The following is a 20,585-nucleotide window of genomic DNA, read 5'->3' on the forward strand; positions in this document are numbered from 1 at the left end:
CCAGGCTTTACTACCGTGCTCTGCTAGCAGCCCCCACACCCATCCCCACTCACTCTTGCGTCCGTGCAAACAACTGTCTTGCAACAAAGGGCATTACACACAAGTTATAACTGAAGATGACTTAGTATGTAAAAACAAAAACAATGGATCCGTTATTTGGAGGTGATTTGGATTTCACAGGTCAGATGAGCAACAGAATCACATAATATGTAGGGAATGCCGAAAAAAGGTAGTGTCAAAAAGTGGGAGCACTAACAATCTTTTTCATCACTTAAAACAGCGGCACAAAATTCAGTATGAAGAGGCTGTTAAACTCAGTTCTATTACTGCAGTTACAAAGCATTTGCCACTGAAACACCTAAACCAATTCAGATGACATTGCAAGCTTCATTTACCCACGACTCAACTTATGAAAAGAAAAGTGCAAAGTGGCGCGGTGTCACCCAGGCAGTTGCTTACTACATAGCAAAAGATATATTTCCTGTCTCAACAGTGGAAAAAGTTGGATTTAAAAGTCTAATCAAAACTCTTCACCCGTGATGAGAATTGCACAGTCATAATTACTTTGCAAGAGAAGCACTGCCTAATATACACATTCAAGTCAGACGTACCCTTATCGACCTGATTGCTAAACTTAAAAATTTTGCGTTGTCAACCGATATGTGGTCAAGGTACACTTGCGAGCCATATTTAAGTGTGACTCTTAATTTCATTGATGAATAGGAGATTAAATGTGTGTGTCAGCAAACAAGCTAATTCCCTGAAAACCATACTAGGGAGATCATAGCTGAAGCTATGTTGGCAAGATACCCTTGCAAACTGAAAGCTGGAGGCTCCTTTCTGTTACAACCCGACAATGGGAGCAACGTTATAAAAGTGGTGTAATCGGTGAAGTGGCAAAGAATGCAGTGCTTTAGTCATCGACTTCATCTTGTAATTAGGAAGTGCAAGTTTTAAAAAATTAACTTTAACTGCTTAAGCGTTATATTTATCAAAGCCAGATTTAAGCAATAAAAGTAGGTTTTAAACTGCTAGCCTTCACGAAGTGAACTTTAAATTAGCTACAGCATACAATGTAAAATGCCCTTAGGATAGACCTTTTTTTTTTTTTTCCAAAAATGAAATGTGTTTTACAGATTTATTTATATAAAAAAACAAAACAAATTTAAATGCATGTCTAATGTACAGTACAGTTTGTTAACTTTTTTGGTAAAACATTGGAGAGCAAGTAAGAAAGTTTATGTATTTATTTATATGTCACTGCTACGACTGTTGTCACTGTGACCCGGGTTCGGATATATGGTGGAAATGAATGAATGATACGTGTAAGCATGATTCTTAACTAACAGCTCAATTAACTAAAAAAAAAAAAGATAAAGTAGGTTTTAACCTAGTTTGTCAAAACACTACTGTCTAGTATCCTGCTTAGTAATTTACTCCATGTATCAATTGTTCTCTCTGTCATCTTTTTGGAGCAGTGTTTTTAATGTTATATTTTCATTACTTTTAAAATTGTAACTATTTATTAAAATAGTTTTAAGTTTTAAACAAAATGATATCTTTCTCATTAATGGCATTCCTTAAGGAGGATTTGTAATGACCCTTTATGACATTCATGTGTTCACAATTACGTCAGGTCGGTTGTTTGCGTGTTTGCCATTGTTTTAGGCTTCATTTAAATTTGGATTTCTTTTCCATAATTTATTTTAAGCTTCAATTACATTGTAATATCTCATTTGTTTTTTTTTATTAAATCTACCATTGATTTGTTTGTTCATCCAATGATTTACTCAACTATTTACTTTATCACTATCTCCAAATATCCATGGGTAATTATTAATGTAATATTGTGAAACCTATTAAATCTAATTTAGGGTCATGGGGGTGTGGGCAACAGCCTATCCGTGCTACACTGGGTGGAAGGCTGAAGCTGGGAACTAGCCAAAGCACACTTGCACACTCACATGGGGTTAATTTTTAGTGAAAAATAGACCTAAAATGCAACTCTATGGGGATGTGGGAGGAAAAGAGGAGTATCCGGAGAAAAATACATTTACATGTAACAAAACATGTAAATGCCATATAACCAGGAATGGGATGCAAATCTGGAATGATTGACATGTGAGGTAGTAGTAGTAATCACTGAGCCACCCCACTCCCATGAAGATTATTTTGTATACTACTGGTATTTTGTTTTAATGTTCCTTTTCTCATTGAATGTTTTACAGGTTTTCTCAGTTTTGATTAATCATATATCTTTAAATATATTATATACACACACACACATATACATCTTCAAATATATTGTCTTCTCCAAAGTGAAACTTGGCACTAATGTAAATAAAATGTAGTAATGTCTTAAAGTAAATTCTAATAAAATGAAATAGACACATCATGCATAACCAGTCATGAGGCTCTGGTAACAAAGTTTAAGTTCAAGTACATGTACTGAATAACACAATGCATTTTTAATTTAATAAACATTTAGATCCTATTTTGTATATATGAATGCATATTTAAGTGAGGATTGTTAATACACATTTTAATGGTTTTTAAGATGGTACTAGTACACAGAAGTAATGATTGTCATTTATTGCCAAAGCGGTATTCGCAGCGAACTTGTTGTGTTCGCATTTGTCCTTGTTCGTCAAATTATTTACTGATAATTCGGTCGAAATAGGAGAACTTCTTTTTCCCAGCACCCCATAATGCTTTCTGAGGCCAGCATGACATCCCCAACATTGGATGGGACTGCCCCCTGGGTATATAATGCTGATCATTTACATTGCAGACTCTGAGGGACTTAGTGGAAGAGATAAGAACAAGTGAGAGAGAGAGAAATTTAAAGATTTATTGCTGTTGGGATTTTGGGATTCTTGGGTGTTCAGTACTGTTGTCAGAGTTTCTTTTTTTTTGTACTTATTGCTGGTTTGTGGCCATTTGTTGTACTTTGTTTGTGGTTATTGATCCGTCCATGTCCTTTGTTGTTAAAGGTGCGTGCATGTGTGTTGGTGTTGGGCACTTTGGGGTAAAAAAAAAAAAAAAAAATAACCCTAGTATTTGTCCTCTGGTTCTTTGTGTGTCTACGTATTTTATATTTTTCTCCTCCAAAAAAACTTTCCAATTCCCTGAAGGCTGAACGAAGGGGAGCTGGTCGTGGCCATGGCTGTAGAGTTGAGCGAGGGCATTGTACCACTAACCCATCCATGTCCTCTAAGCCACCTGCGGCAGTACCTGTCAGTCTTTTGGAGAAGGCCAGCAGCAAGCAGATGTGCAGCCAATGAGCAGTGGCCAGGGCTCCATATATTTAACAGGTCCCCCTGAGGAGGAATTCCCCCTTTGATCTCCAGCAGTGAGGTGGGGTACAAGGCCACCACAGAGCTCAGTGCTAGGCACTCTCCTGTCTTTGTAGGCAGTGCCACTGGCAAGCAGCAGCCAGCAGCAAACACCCAGATCCATGTGCTGTGTGTTGTCATTACCAAGACAGCCACGGTGGTGCTGCGCATGTTTTCCGTCTGGGCTTATCTTAGCATATTGACAGAGGATCAAGCCACTGTGGTCTGCAACCTCTGCTGGCAGACGGTACACAGGGGGCAGCATGGTTCCCGTATGGGCACTACCCTCCTTATCAATTATATGAACAACCACCACAGGTTGTTATGGAATAACTATCAGGGAAGCACAGGGCGTGGCTGGCAGGGCCTCCACAGGTTCATCTTTGGTTTTTGTTGTCCACTCCTACACCCCGGCAAAGCTAGTATCAGAGTCTGCCAGTGGAAGCCAGTCCTCAGCTGCAGATGCTCTTATCTAGAGGCAACCAGAGTACAGCTGTTCCTCTTCCATGCCCTCTTCTACCCCTCCTGTTGGTGTAAAGCAATAGTCCACCATCTCCTTGGTGCTTGTGTGTAAAATGCCCCTCCCACCCAGCCAACCCCAAAAACAGTGTCTAAATGAGCACCTGGCCCATAGGCTTTTGGACACTGCCCGCTTCCACCAACTGATGAGTTGTGGCATCCCCACCGGACAGATCCTTAGCCTCCATTATTTTACCAGAAAGGCTGTATAAGCCCTCCATCAGCATGTGGCACAGAATGTAGGTTTGTTTGGAATGGTCCACTTTACTGTCGGATGTGGACCAAGTAGGCACTGGCAGGGGTGGTACATAGCATTTACTGTCCATTGGGTCATCCTCCTAGGCGCTGGGTAGTGTGCTGTTAGGGATGCACCATTAGAGTTGGTGGTGCCACCTGGGGGGATCGAGGGAGACCACAACCACTCCCCACCTCTGCCACTTTCATGTCTCCCTCCTACTGCATAGCTGCCTCCAACCCAGACACAAGCTGCACTGAGCCATCCAGCACATGCCCCATGCAGCAATTCTGTGGTGCTGCACAGCCAGTGTCAGTGTTATGCAGATGTGGATAAAGTTTTGCAATAATGTCATCAAACGATCTCTAAGAAAATACCTTTATTTTGACTCACAAAGAGGAACATGTTGGATGCAAGGAAAATGAAATAATGTTCAGGTGTTTATTATGCCCTATACTTAGTAAACAGTCTTTGCATAAATATTTTACCTTTTGTGACAGTGTCTTATTGGAACCCTTAGTCGGTATAGAGAGTAAATAGTATCTAAAATTTCTCTGGAAGTAACTAATGCTGCATGCTAGGGGTTAAGAACACTGTGCCTTTTAGTTAGCCTTAGACTATCACAAGCAGGTTGTTTTTTAATGTTCTGGTAAGTGGCAGGCCCTCTGGCAGCACAGCAGTGATCAAATACCAGTATATGGTCATTCAGTAATTTTAAATTAGGCTGAACACCTTATTATAAAGCACATTCTGCCCAGTAATGTGGTTATGTTCTGAAATACTAGGGACCCTGGAAAGTAATTCAAATGCAATTACCTTTGTTCTAGCAGTCATTAGAGACAAGACTATATCCATAAGTATTCATCTGATCTCTCATATGCACACTTCTAGTAAAATGTAAACAACAATTTAAGTAGTGAACTGAAGTATCACATTTTCACACTTCGTAATGAAACACAGAAATAGTTGAAAGCTTTCTAAATAAATTAAGAATCTGACAAACTTCACTTAAAAATTTCCAAAATATCCAAAAAATGTGGCTATATTTTAGGCAGAAAGCCCAGAAAACAAAACTAATTACTTATTAGCTCCTCAATGACTAACAGAGGTGAATGTAAACAAATTATGTTGACAGTAATGAGAGAAAAAAGGAGGGTTTATCCATGGTAATTACAAGGACAAGTCTTAAACAAATAAATGTGTACATAGTTTTTATGTATTTTTATAAATAGTATAGATCAATCATTCAAAATTAAAATAATGCATACCATGCAGTCTTCCAGCTCGAATTTAGTTGGAAATAGTTTTCTCAAGAACTGTGACTAAAAAAAAACATTTGAACAAGGATATTCAACTAGATGAAAGTCAATATATAAATTAGACTGAGCAGAGTTTTGAGAGATAGTAACTGTTAAGACATAGACTAGGATCATATTGCTTATTTGTCCAGTTATAACTGTACAAAGTTTAAAAAAAAACCCAAAAACTCAATTATCACCTGCCTTCCTGTAAAGGACAAGTATTACTCTTTCATTGACCAGGGCCGTGTTGCATTAAGGTATATTTCAGTGCAGCTGGTCTAGTGATAACTATCCAACAAAGTCTTATGAAGTTTCTGATGAGTTTTTCAATACAATATGGGCCTGTAGACTGGTTGTCTGTGTCAGTCTGAGAGATGCAAACACTCCTCATATCTGGCCATAAACCTCTATTCAAACCATGTTGTAATGTGTTAAATTTTAGCATGAGTTTAACTTCCCATTCTTTTCTCTCATGCTGTGTCCCTCTCACAGTTTCCATGACTGTTGAAGTGAGCTGCTACAGGAACATCTGTGTTGCCATGCTTGATGTGGAACCTGTGTAAATTCATTCTCTGGCGCAGTGTTTGCCCAGTTTCTCCCACATACAGTACAGTATGAGGACATTTCATACAGAGAATGAGGTAGACCAAATTAGATGATCTGCAGGAAAATGTTCCCTTTATGCGATGTTCTACTCGGCAGTGTGGTATAACTACACGGTCTGTATTATAAATGTGATCATGTTTGAGAAAGAGAGAGAGTGTGCGTTTGTGTGCTTGCATGCTTGCATGTGCCTTTGTGTGTGCGTACATGTATATTTTACAATTGTGTAGGTTGTGATGAAAACAAATCTGTGGGAGGTATCTTTTTTTTAAGTAGAAACATTCAGTGGAACCTTGGGTCACGAACGTCTCGGACTATGTACAAATCGGGTTACGACCAAAAAGTTTGCCAAACTTTTGCATCTGTTCACGACCACACACTCAGGTGACAAACAAGACAGTTCCCTTCCGGTTCGTACTCGCTGATGTTTTCAGCATGTGTTCAGTCTCTCTCTCTCTCTCTCTCTCTCTCTCTCTCTACACTAATGTAAGAGACTAGACAAAAGGAAACTTGGATATTTAAAAATACTATTATTGCTTTTGATTGAGTTGTGGGTTTATTGCAACGTACACCAAAACGTTTGAAATATGATGATGTCCTGCCATTGCAAAAGTGGTTATCTGAGTAAATTAGCTCGAAAGTTCTTTAAAGTTGATATCATTCATAGTATAGAAATCATACTAAAAACCTTTCATAGTTTATTCAATGAAAGAATTCAATGTTTCTCCTTAATTTGTTAGATCTTCACTGTTAATAGTAAGAATCATGCTTCATTTGTAATATACAGCAGGCGACCAGTGTGAATCTTGGAATCCTAGATTATTCTTTGAAAAATGCGATTGGAGCAAAACATTTAATGTTTTAGAAAAAAATGCAATTGTTCTTTATCCTCAGTACAGACTAACCCTTAGAAAGTGAAGCAATAAATATTCAGCAAATAGGCATAGAGAATCATTTGTGCCTAAAGCCATCCACCACTAAAATGGAATGAACACCCTTGGCCCTACTAAAATATTTTAATGATGCAAGTAAGGAGTGGCTGTTTGAATTGTTATTAGCCATTTAATTACTTTCCCATCATCAATGTTGTTGACATGTAATATTTCTATTTTGCTTTGTGAAGCATTTTTATAGTTTAGAATAAGGTACCCGAAAGGATTTAAAGAAGTTATATTTTGTTAAACTGTGTGCACTATTTTAATAAAGGGACAACATATGAATAATTGATTACTGGATGCAACTGGAAGCCTGTACACTTAGTAACAACCAGTCTTTGAGACCATATTTGCAGCAAAACATGAAGGTATAAATCTAAGTTTTCTTTTTTTTTTCTAAAGGAGACATGCAGCATTTTGTCTACTACAATAGGTTAGCTTTCATTAAACTGGCATATGAATTAGATGGCATGATGGTGGAGTGCTTATTCTTTACAGTTTGAATACATTAAGTCTGAATCCAGACTCAGTCACTGTGGAGAGTTTGCATATTTTCTCCACATCTGCATTAGCTCTGTTCAGGATACCCCACTTTTCTACCAACATCTCTTAAATATAATTCTTAAAATGTTGGCAAGAAGTTCTGCCTGTTTGTAGCCTCCTGTGAAGCACTTTGGTGGGTCTGTGATGGTTTAGGGGTGATTTTCAGCTGAAGGTGAAGGGATTCCTGTCAGACTATTTTTGACATCTTTGAGAAAATTACTCAAGCCTTTGTTCCTGAAGATACCATCAAGGTAATCCAAAAAATTCTACTTGAATGTTGACATCTCCAAATTGTCGCTAAAAAGGATTAGCACTATGAATAGCTATGTGCATATATTCAAATTAGGTTGTATTAAGGCAACCCTGTAGTCTACTTGTAACACTCTTAACTATATGGCACCTAGCTGAAAGGCTTGTGAGTATCCTTCACCAGCCTAAGGACCAACCCTCATGGTAGCTCCAGGGTAGGAGTAAGACAGTCGAACACTCATTGATATTGACTCACCCAATTCCAGTTTAGACCTGCCAGTTGACCTAAACGCATATAGTTAGGAGTTAGAGGTGGACAGTTCAGTATTAGGAGAGAGTTGGAATGAAATTTAAGTCCCTTGACCTTTTGCGACTGTTATTAACACTAGAATCCCTGAAGCCTATGAATTCCTTTGCACCTCCTCATCAACGTCTTTGTTTTGCAAATGTGTCAGTCAGCACAAGTAGCAAGCGGCATGTTCACTCATCCCCGACTGAGGCAGCTGAATTCAAGTCAGATGCAAAATTCTCAAAGCTAAAATCTATTTATCTTGGAACAAGGTGTCTAGAATTATTTGGTATACATACATTTCATGTGTATTCCATGTCAACAATATCTGTGTAAATGTAGGATGACAGGAAATGCGAGGCAAAAAATGTTGAATGCATAACTAAAACAAACTTTTTTCATGTTATAGTAATAATTGACACAATGTTGACGTGAAATATACATTGTGTGAAGACTGAAGTCCAAATATTAAATAAACACTTTCACAAAAGGTATAAAAAAATATGTATGCTTTTATTTAAGAATATAACCTGTCACAAACTCGACAAAAGCCATAGAGAAAGGTTTGGGGCAGCCATCTGTATATTATTTCCTGACTGCAAAATAGGATGAATTATTGTACTGATGTGTACAGATTGGAGTTCCAGAATAGAACTGCTTAGAGATGGTCAAAGTGGGTGTTTTAAAGGCAAGCAGAGGAAATAACGTCATTAATGGGGCCAGAACCGGAATTGGTGTCATCAGGGTCAGGACTAGAAGTGACGTCATCAATGGGGCTGGAACCAGAAGTGACAGGTCCAGAACCGGAATTGGTATCATCAGAGCCAGGTGGAATTTCCAGTAACTGGTCTGCAGAGAAGTGAGACAAAGAGTCCGTGTATTCCACCACCCCCTGGTGTGGCATGGAATTACTCTCATTCAAGCCCTTTAGCTGCCTCCCATGCACACATATGTGACAAACTGAAGACAAAGAAATTGTTCAATTTACATATTACTGGCAATGTGTAAAAAGTGAAGTCCAACTATCATTTGATACAAAGTAGACACATCCGCTTGGCTGGTGCAGAGATAAGGACTGCTGCCTCATAATCATAATCAAGAGGTTACAGGTTCGATCCTGGGTCCTCCTCGCATTTACCGTTTTGAGTAATGAGCTGCTATTATTGTTACTATTACATAATAAAAACATACACTTGATTTGAATCTGTAACAGCTGGTGTAAATTTATGGTACTTGTAAAAGTTATTACTGAAGGGATAAAAGCAGACACACAAATGCATCTCAATCATTTTTTCTTGGTGTCTCGTTGAGCAGTGTTTATGGTGGATGCTACTTTGCCTCGTACATGGACATTCACATCAACATGTCATTTGAAGGATTTTTTATTCAAGAATCCAAGAATAAAATTGAATTAAAAAAATTGTTGAAATGGCATGTTGGTATAAATGTCCGTGTGTGAGGAAAAGTAACATCTTTTACAAGTACCATAAATTTACACAGGATGTTACGGACTTGCATCAGATGAATGTTTTTGTTATATGATAATAATGACAATAGTAGCTCACTACTCGTGGGATTTGAGCCTATTTACTTGCCATTGCTGAATGGTACCATATCCACTATGCCATCTGCGCAGATCCATGACAGAGTAGCGTTAACACTGTGACAGCTGGTTGAAAATGAAATGTGCAAACACACACGTAATCGAACGTCTTATTTTGTACCGACTGATAGTTGGGCTTCAGCAACAGGTCAATCGAGCAATTTCTTTTTCTTCTGTGTTATTCATGGATAAAAGCATAATTGTTTTGTTAAACCTTTTGTGAAAGTGTTTCTTAGATATTTGTTTTTCACACATCCTACACTTCACGTCAAAATTATGCTGTTATTTCTAATGAAAATATTTTCTGTTTTAGCCGTATGTTCAGCATTTCTTGCCTCACATTTCCTCTGTCATTCTATATTTACACAGATTGTTGTAGACACGGAACACACATGAAATATATGTATTTCAAATCATGATATCTCATTACCTATATAATTCCTTTCAAACGCATCGCCAGATAAACACTTCAACGCGGATTTCAGCAAGGCAATGCCTTCATCAGGAATATACAGTAATCCCTCACCTATCGCGGGGGTTACGTTCCAGAGCCCCCCTGCGATAGGTGAAATCCGCGAAGTAGCGACCTATATTTATTTTATTATTTATACATATTTTAAGGCTTTATAAACCCTTCCCACACTCTTATAAACCTTTCTCACTCTCTTGTTAACCTTTCCCACACTCTTATAAACACTTCCTATGCTCTTAAACACTTTCTACATTCTTAAACACCTCAGACCAACACTGCACACTGCCTGCACGCAGCGATCAGACGTCAATGTGTCCGCACTCGCTTTGTGAAGGGGGGCAGCTGAACTCACGCTGAGCAGAAATGGACTTTGTGCTGCTTCTGCCAAAATGCCTGCTTGTCGCTCTGCTCGAGGAGTGTGTGTGTGTGTGTGTGTGTGTGTGTGGGTGTGTGAGAGCTGAACGCACCTTCGCTCAAACCCCCCCTCCCCGGAAGCGCAGTAGGCTCCTGCCACTTCGCATTGTCAAGGGGGTGGGGAGCTGAATGAACGCTAAGGAGAAGTGGACTTTGTGCTGGGTTTGTGCTGCTTGTCGCTCTGCGTGTCAATAATTTAAAAGCCTGTACAATCAGGCTTTTAGGTGTACATCACCAATTTTCCTGTCTCACTGTCTTGTCTTGCGTGAAGTTAAAATGTTTTATAATAGTGAGATGTTACTCATATCCTTAGCCCGACATCCACATATCATATGTGTTAACAAAGTGTGTTTTATAAGTTTACATGTGTTTAAAGCATGTGGGATGGGTATTTTAAGGCTTAAACTAAAAAAATGTTTATTTATATGGTCTTTCTATATCACGGATTTTCTCCTGTTGCTGATGGGTCTGGAACATAACTTCCGCGATAGGCGGGCAATCACTTGTATTTAAAAATCCGCGAAGTCGTGAATCCGCGAAAAGTGAACCGCGAAGTAGCGAGGGATTACTGTATATGGAGGTCACGGACAATGAAAAAAATGGCAAGCTTTAGGGATTCTAGTGTTATAAACATTACAAATTAATGATGAAGTCATGTTATTCACTGGAATAGGGTTGCCAATGATTTGTTTTATAGAATAAGTAGTATATACTATTTTCTCCTCTCAATTGAATGCTGGCCAATTATTTGATTCAGAGATATGGCTACCAGAAATGAAAACTGTGGTGGTGTTTCATATTATTTTAGGAAAAAGGTAATTATTAGTAATTTAGTTGAAGTATTTCTTTGTGCAAATTATTATGGTAGTTGAGTCCATAGTTAAAGATCTAAACCACTGAGCAGGCTCAGGCTTTTCACGCTGGTACATTAATTGGTATAGTTTGTGTTGAAATTAAACATTTGGTGCAGATGACCCTGCATGGTCAAAGAAGCCCCTTGTATTTGACCAGACTGAAATTTAGGTTTTTGGCTTAGCTATTTTTATGCCTCAGAAATGCATATTTGTAACTAACACATACTTTTGATTTTTGTTCCTTATTCAGATAACTATATAGATTTTCTGAAAAAGCAATAAACAGAAAAGTAATTGTATGAAGGTGTGAACAGCAGACCTCTCAAATCATTTTGGATTTAATTTTCAGAGCACCCTAATTTCATGTGTGAATATATAGATCATTTTTTTAATATTTTTTGTTTATTCTACATTGTCACTTCTTTCTTAAAACATAAACCTTGCTTGTGCAAATCTTTCATGTTTATTTTCCCTCCTAAACATAGGCTGAATGTGACATGTGACATAAAGGTAATCATTGAGTTTTCAATCAATAAGTTATCAAAAATATCAAACTTTTTCATATTAAATTGCGATGTCCTGTCTCATGTTACTGAACAGAGAATGCAGTTCTCCATGGCCAAAAGATTATCTGGTACTCGCGAATACCACATGATACATCCCTAAAGAAGATGGCAATCTCAAAGTCAGCCAGGTGTCTGGTGAAGACAGTCAATCGACTGTCTGAATATTCACAATCGAAGCAGCAGCTGAGATCCTGCCCTCTCGCGATCACATTCCTGATGAATCAGATACATCTCTCACATTAGACCAGTGTCCTATTAGAGGCTATACTGGGTGCATGTATGATGAAAAATGTTGAATTGGTGTGTTTATTGAGAAGAATGAAGTAGAATCAGACCTCCTGATGTATTTCATGCATCCAATCTATCCTGCACAGTCTTTTCATTGGCCACTTAGAGACAATATTTGTTGGGTGCCATTACAGTGTGTCATTGCACTGTTTAATGCACCTACAATGGTCAGTAGGAGGCAGTGCCATCTTGATCTCAAAGACAAAGATGCCCTGCACTCTGCACTTCGATTGAAACTGAAATCAAATGGGTTGCGTTCCTGCTGCAGCAATACCAAGATGTTAAGATTTCATTATAACATGTTTGTATCCATATTACTAACTGAGAATGCTAAACCGGATGGACGCAGGGACATCCGGCCATGGGCCGTGGCCACAAAAGACGTACTGCGCAGGCGCCCCACAAACCCCCCTCCCCCCCTCCTCCAAGCAACGGAAACCGGCCGGATGGAATGCAACGTAAACGCACGAAGCCATTGCACACGAAACGGGACACACACAAAGAAGAGGATTGAGACCCACGACACCCAAAGCCCCCCTCCAGTAACTGAAATAAGAAATGAGGCCACGCGCCCCTAGAACACCAAAAACAAAGGAGTCACACGCAGGCACACATAGCACACGAAACGGTTTGCACACAAAAAGGACGATTCAGCCCCACAACACACAAACACCCCCTCCACTAACAGAAATAAAAACTCAGGCAACAAGCCCCCAGCACACAAAAAAAAAAACAAGCCGCGAGCGCCACACAAAGCCCATTGGACACGAAACGGGACAGACTACGGACATAGCACGCGAAACGTACACAAAAAGGACGATTCAGACCCACGACCACACTAACGATTGCGCCAGTTAGCTGACAACGCGTTCAATAATAAGTCCACTTTTCATGAAAATTCATTGGCATTGACGTTCATCTGATGTTAAAGTTAAGGTCATAAATGCTCCATGCCAAGGAAAACTCATTCAAGGACAAGACACCATCTTTACTACTAATGTTGTTTACAAAGAAATTTTCCAATAAACCTTTACACTGTGCCAAACACTTTATTGTTTGCTTCCTATCTGCGTCATCTACACCTTCACACTATGCTATATCTCATTCATACATCATGCTCTTTGTAATTTCCCAACACCAGTGGTTGGCGAGCGAAGCGAGCAGGGGGCGGAGCCCCCTAGTTTAATGATAAATCGAGCAGCTGTTGTTTATGTGTTGTGCTTAATGTGCCTTTGGTGATTTATTTTTTTCCATTAATCCTATACCCAAGGTATTAATGAAGAACTTGAATATTATCATCACTGGCAAATTGTGAATTTAACCCATGTTTAGAATGGAAAATTAAAATGAAAGATTCACACAAGAAAAGTAGGACTTGTTTTTTGAGAAAGAAGGGACTATGTAGGATACAGGAGATATAATTTTCAGAATGTCTCACATTACCACAGTGCATTAAGCTGGTCTGAAAATTAGGCCTAAAATAATTTGTTTCACATTTGAGATGTCTTCTGGTCAAACCCTGATATAGTTTCTTATTTGTTTATAACCTTTTGAAAAGCCACGTGTAGATAGCTAAACATGGAAAAAAGTTCAGCAGGCTGTATGAGCTAGAAGTATGCTTTATGAAAGCCTAAACATGGCCAAGTTGCAAAATATTTTTTCCATTTTTGAATGTCTTTAAAATTTTACCAATTGGTGGCTTCTGGACCAAACATTTTGATTTTGTTATGTACTGTACCTGTAAAGGTAGCAGTATGCATAATACGACCCTACTAGGTGGTTTAGTTTTTGAGATATGGTCTTGTGAAACTGATGAAAAAATAAAGCTGTGTCAAATCTGACACCCCACTCCCCTCAGAAAATTATCTTGGAAAGTATTGATCTTACATCAAAATAATTTTAAAAGGTGTCTCCTGGATAACATGGGTACACCTGGTATTTTTTGAGACCGAAGTGCACAGGATTTCTGGAAAATTGGTTGATTTGACATGGAATGACCCTATATACGAGGGGGGGACCCAAAAATAACCGGAATTTTGTTGTTGTTAGGTTATTTATTTATTTCCGGTTATTTTTGGGTCCCCCCTCGTATAGTTCCTGCCAAATAATGCAAAGAGTACACCACACATGTTTTGATATAGTCATATGCCAGCCACATCAGATTATTTTTTAGATTTTCCTTCAGTATATTTAGTTTATGAAAGTTATGAAGGGAAATGGCATAAGAAGGGTATATTACTCCAAACCATGGATGAGGCATCAAATCTTCTAACTGAACCTCTAAAACCATAACTAAAGTACAATAAGTTAACATCACAGTCTAATTGGAAATGTAAACCTGTTGTGCCAGAATATGGTTGAAATATTTTAATAGGTAGCATATGCATAGGCTACAATGCTTGCATATCTTAACAGTGTATTTTGTTGTTATACAATATATTGATGCAGTATTTTATATAACAGAAGGATGTTATTGTAGACATAAGCACTTCTCAAACATGTGAAGCCAAGTACCTGCAGTGGTCTGTGTTTGTCTGTCTGTCTGTCTCTCTTCTGTCACCTGACTCATTATAATATACAGATTTTAACCTTAGGTTACTTTGTGCTGCTGAACACCAGAATTGATAACAGCAATTTTAGCTGTCTATTTTCTCACATTTTCAAGTCTTTGGTTAAGTTTGTTTTCTCTCTCTCTCCTGTCTTTCCATAAGTTTTTCATATCTGTCTAATACATGAGGAGATATGGGACAGTGCAACCCCAAATGTTTAAAGTGCACAGACTGGAGGAAATTGGGGGTGGAGCTTTTTCAGTGGTATATTTTGCCACTTTTTACTACAAACTTCATAGCGAGGTGTCCCCAGATGTGTTTTTTTTCTTTGAGAACCACATCTGGCCCCATGAAACTAGGTTCTGCCATACCTTCTTCAACAGACAGTACTCGAACTATAGATCAAAGTGCATGCTTCTTCATTTTCTACCTTGATTTTATTAGTCAGGGTGAGGGAAGTATGTGAAATTTCCTTTTCAATATAATATACGGTAGATTTGTATGAAGGTAAATAATTAAAGAGACTTTGGTCAACCTGCACTCGGTCATGCATAAAAAGAGGAACCAAAAAGTAAATGGTCTCCTCAGAGCAGCCTGAACTTGAAAATAAAAAGGTTGCAGAGCAGAAACTATGGACCCAAGAATATAAACAGACTGTTTAAGGACGTGATTAGAGAATGTAACTTGAGTTAGATTCTAAACTTAAAAGTGCCTAATTTTATATGGATTCATTCATTGTCACAAAGACTTAAGGGAAAGCATAACCAAATATCAATTTAATTTGAATTATTCAAACGGCAAATGTACATACAGGTAGCTACTTTTAATCCACAAATCCAATCTACACCTGTTACACCAGTAGATCCAGTAGAAGCTGTTCATAGTATATTTCTGCTGGTGGCTCTGACATTTACCTAAATATTTAGTACTGCTAGTTCTGCTTCTGAATTGCCCCACACATAAACACCTTTCAATTGGTACCTTTTTTATTTTAAGATTTGATTAGGCCCCTTTCAAGATTTTATAATTAATCGAGTTGTCTTTTTTTGGAGAAAACAGGTGTATCTAATAAATTGGCATACGCATTGCATAATGTAACAGAGGAATTTAAAAAGAGGAAATTTCCAGTTCAAACATCTTTAAATAAATATATTAAATCAAAATTGTTTTATGTGCAAATTTTGCTAAAAGTATAGTTACTTTAGTGGAGTTCCCTTTTTATGTATTATATTTTTAAATTATTTTTTAGAAATTTCTCTTAAAACTACTTCTTGATTTGAAAAACTGCTAGATGGAGCTTTTTTCAGTTGCTTGTAGCATTTTATATATCTTTTTTATTTGTTTTAGTTTGAGTTTCTCAGTTTTTGCTTATTATTATTTTTCCCTCAGCAACAGTAGGGGCAAACAGTCTGTTTGTAACAGCAACAGCAGTGGATGATCTGTTTAAGTTATAAGCCAGATACTCATTAGGCAATGTCTCTTAGTGTGTGTTTTATTATTATTATTATTATTATTATTATAATTATTATTATTGTTTTTTTTTATAGAGTGGCCTGAAGAGTAGCCATCAGATTTCCCCACAAGAATTCATCTGCGAGTTAAAGTCAAGTATAACAGAAGAAAGACTCCTTGGTTGCTTAGAATCTTTACGTGTATCTTTGACCAGTAACCCTGTGAGGTAATTAATGTTTTTTCCCGAACCGAAAAAAAGTTTTACCTTGTATTCATATACTTTAGTTAAATAAATGCCCATCTCTGCACATTTTACCTTATCTATTTTTTTGTTTTAAATGCCTTTTATCCTGTTTTAGGCTGCTTTTAACTGTGTTCCGAGATTCATTAAAATGCATTAGCATTTCATTAGTTCTTTAGGACATTTGAGAGCATTTTATTAATTGTTTAGTTTATTGTTACTACCTTATTCTGGAATGCAAGTAGGATATGAAGTTAGCTATGCACAATACAATGCATTTTGAAATTACATCATATACTTTCATGGCCTGGCTTTTACGAGTGTTCTTCCTTTTCTACTCTTGTTTCTCCCAAGTTAGCTGTTTCATATATATTTATGATTTAAGCATTAATACTGATTTGGTTTTGTGATGTAACTGTTTCAGTGCTGATTTTACTTGCTTTTTGTCTTCATGTATGTCTTAAAACTTGTATTTAATTATATAAACATCTTCTAAATGTTCTATTAAAGATTCTTCAAATAACAGATATTATAGGTAAAAAATTTAAACATGCCTTTAAATAGAGAGACTGTCTTAATTAATATTAAAAGTATAACAACTAAGATTAATAATTTTGTAATCTGTAGAAATGCTTTTCATAACCGTCTGTTTCTGTGTTGTATGTGCTGCTGAGAAAAACTGAACCTTTTCTTTGTGGTCAATCAATAAGACTAGAAATGATGATCAAGTTGCCATTTAGCTTTGCTATTCGTACTTTGCAAAATATGTAATGTAAATTAACTTTTACATGTCAAAGACATCCTTAAAGGGTTAAATTAACTACTGGTGTTTCATACATTTGTTTTAAAGACTAAACAGCATAGTGGTTGATCCAGCTGCCTCGCAGCTGTTATTGGTTGGGTTCAGATTTTGATCATCTTGCCAGCTCACTGTTTTTGTGTAGAGTTTGTGTGGTTTCTATATGGTTTCCCTGTGAGTTGCTCTTATTTTGCTCATGTTAATTAAGGATATCAGCTTGTTCCCCTGGATTTTTACATGTAATTTATTTACTGATTCATATACAGTACATGAAAAAAGAAAGAAATCAAAAGCATCCCTTTACTAGGTACGAAGTCCTAAGTTATAGTGCAAGTTACCGTTATAGTAGAGCATTATGGGGCATATATTATGGCAGAGCATTTTTTTCCTGTTTATTGTAATGGAAAATATTTTACATTTTTAATGTTGTGACAGATGTATAGAGTGCTTAGCAGGCTGATTACTTTTATGCTCATACAGTCTGTGGACTTTACCAAAAGTGTCCAACAGCTAAGCACAGATAATGTCAGGCTGTTTAAAATTGTTATACGTAACTTAACAGATTTACAGTATATGATGACAAAAGTTTAGTTTTAAAGTTGTTAATTAAAAGGATTGATCAAACAGTATAATGTGTATTGGCTTGACTTATCATGTATGTCCTGAATATACAGTGTTTTCATCTAATGACTTGCAGTCTTGAAGGTTTTCACTATACTTATATTAGTCCAGAGCACAAAAATGATGGAGGAACAACCCATTATGCCTTTAATTTCCAGATTTTTTATTTTGTAACATAGTATTAATTTTTTTTTTTTTGATAATCCAAAATGACCTACTAAAGTCCACAAATGCTAAGATGCATTTTAGTTCCCATATACCTTCTTTCATTATGTTCTTTAATTTGTGTCAAATCCTCTACAGTATTCTACTTTTTCACTCATCTATAGTTGCATTTAAGATGTTGAAAGTAATTTGAGTTTGTTTCCTGTTTTAATCTGCGTTCATTTCATCAACAGGATATACTGTAAATTCTGATACAGGAATTAAAGCGGGAGTTTCATTAAATTTATAGGACTGGTCTCATCCATTACGGGAGATGGACGTCTGAAGCGGAGCTCCGTTGCAGCGGCTTTATTTTCTCTTATTTCGTGTTATCTCGAGGTATACTGTATTTACCTAACCAAAGGAGTTTCTACTACAGTATATAAACATGAGTAACAAGAAAGGGGGTCAGAAAGAAATGGAAAAGAAATCTAAAACTACACCCAAGTCTAGACAGGCGTTAGGCCCAAGTGCAAGTACAAGGTACGGCCTTTCAAAGACTGACCTGGAACAGGCAGGCGAAAGCGCAGACTTCCCAGTACCCTGTTCCACTGCATCATCTCCAGTCAAGAGCGAAAAATGTGAGTGAAGGTGCAAGTGATGCAGGTCATGATAGCTCGCCGATTCCAGAAGATCACTTAAAACTAGAGATGGCCTTGCAAGTCTGTGTGTTCATCTACTCCTCGCGAGCTGGAAGCATAGGCTGTAACGGGGGTTGCCACTTCATCCGTGGAGCACGAAAGCTGACTTGGAAAAACGTATATATAATCGTTTTGATGCAGTCTGTAAAGATATTCTGAGAAAAAATTGAGGAACACATTCAGGAAAATGCGTCTAAACTGAGAGAACTTGCCGATCAGCTGGAAGACGTTAAGCAGACATTCACGGCTTGAATTGAAACAGCAGAACAATTGGCATCTAACGCCGATGGAAAAGCTACAGCTGCGAATTCCGAATGCAAAAAACTCGGAGACAGACTTGCGGCCCTGGAAGATGGATGAAGAAGGAATCATATTAGAATCGAAGGTCTACCTGAGAATCGTGAAAGTCTAAACCCAGTGAAATTCGTAGCTGAACTATTCTCAAAAATAATTGGAGAGGACTTTAAAGCAGATACCGAGATAGCGGCAGCTTATCGCATACGTGGATCAAATACCTCTAAACCTAGAACTTTAATTGTCCGCTTCGAGAGATTACAATTTAAGCTTAATGTAATGGCACTTCTCAGACACAAACGAGATTAAATTTAAAAATAACCACATTCGTATTTTCCCTGATTTCTCACCCTTAACAGCAGCTAAACGTGCAGCTTTTTACAACATTAAACAGCGGTTACGGAAAGCTGATATCAGATACAGCCTCTTGTATCCTGCCAAACTGAAAGTGAATATTCAAGACAAATATCTGAGTTGTTTCATTTAAAATTCATTGTGGTAATGTACAGAACCCAAATTAGAAAAAAGTTGTCTCTGTCCAAATATTTATGGACCTAACTGTACATACAGTATTGCAGAGAACTGGGGTGTTCCATTTGTGGTGAGAACACAATGCGCCACTACACTCCAGTTTGAAAAGTAGAAACAGTGAAATGAAGGTACAGGGTATCAGCACACTTTAATCTCTACTGTATATACACAACATAAGCTGAGAGTAGTGCTGGGTGGTATGACCAAAATTCTATATCACGGTATTTTTCAAAATTATACCGGTTTCACGGTATTGGACGATATTTTTTTCCCATGCATGAGTGGATGTTAACCACATTTTCCACTGCAATTACTGGCTAAGAATAACCTATTCCACTGTCATGAGAATTGTACATTGTACAAAAAACATTTTAATGTGCACACAAGTATTAATACAGGTTTGCATTGCCCCATAAAGTGATACTTTTCAAGGGGTGGCACTAATGAAGAGAAGGAGTCACATTCCATGACAGATGCAGTCAAAATATACAGCCTTTTTATTGAACAAGGTTTGCAGACAACTTAAACTAAAATTTTGACAACATATTTTTAACCATCCAAAGAGGCATTTAGACTAGTAAAATATCCAGAGGTGCTTGTCAAAAGTTGTATTGCACTGAACACGTCTTAGAAAAGGAATAAATAGTAAATATTTTTTGTAAACCAACTACACTTTGTTAATGTTAACAATCTTTGTCCACTGACACGTTAAAGTGACTTTTTAAACAACTTTACCATCATTAAACTGCATAATATTTAAACTAATAAATAATAACAAAATAAATAATAGTGCAACTTCCAGTAATAATACTATTACTTCCAAGACTTCAAGCCCAGGTGCATTACACAGTATTCACCAAATAAAAATAAAATAAAATAAGTGCAACTTGATGATGACAACTGAACCATCATTAAGGCAAACTGCATTAATATGGACCTTGCTTCAAGCTAAGCTATATACATAAATAATAAAACTGTAACTTGCATTTATAATGCTATTTGTGGTATCGCCCAATGGAATCGTATTAGGGCCATGGTGAGGAAAAA

The 20,585-nt window shown here is 37.3% G+C and overlaps 1 protein-coding gene across 1 annotated transcript in view; it reads left to right on the top strand.

Moving 5' to 3' along the window:
* The window catches only part of LOC114650158 (protein diaphanous homolog 3-like), a 1,033,571-nt gene that overhangs the window by 207,312 nt on the left and 805,674 nt on the right, over positions 1–20,585 (top strand). The window contains exon 5 of the mRNA XM_051925675.1: positions 16,303–16,433. Coding sequence (XP_051781635.1) covers positions 16,303–16,433 — 131 coding nt within the window. The remainder of the gene's footprint in view (positions 1–16,302; positions 16,434–20,585) is intronic.

The sequence above is a fragment of the Erpetoichthys calabaricus genome, chromosome 4 (assembly GCF_900747795.2).
Source record: "Erpetoichthys calabaricus chromosome 4, fErpCal1.3, whole genome shotgun sequence".
Lineage (NCBI taxonomy): Eukaryota > Metazoa > Chordata > Cladistia > Polypteriformes > Polypteridae > Erpetoichthys > Erpetoichthys calabaricus.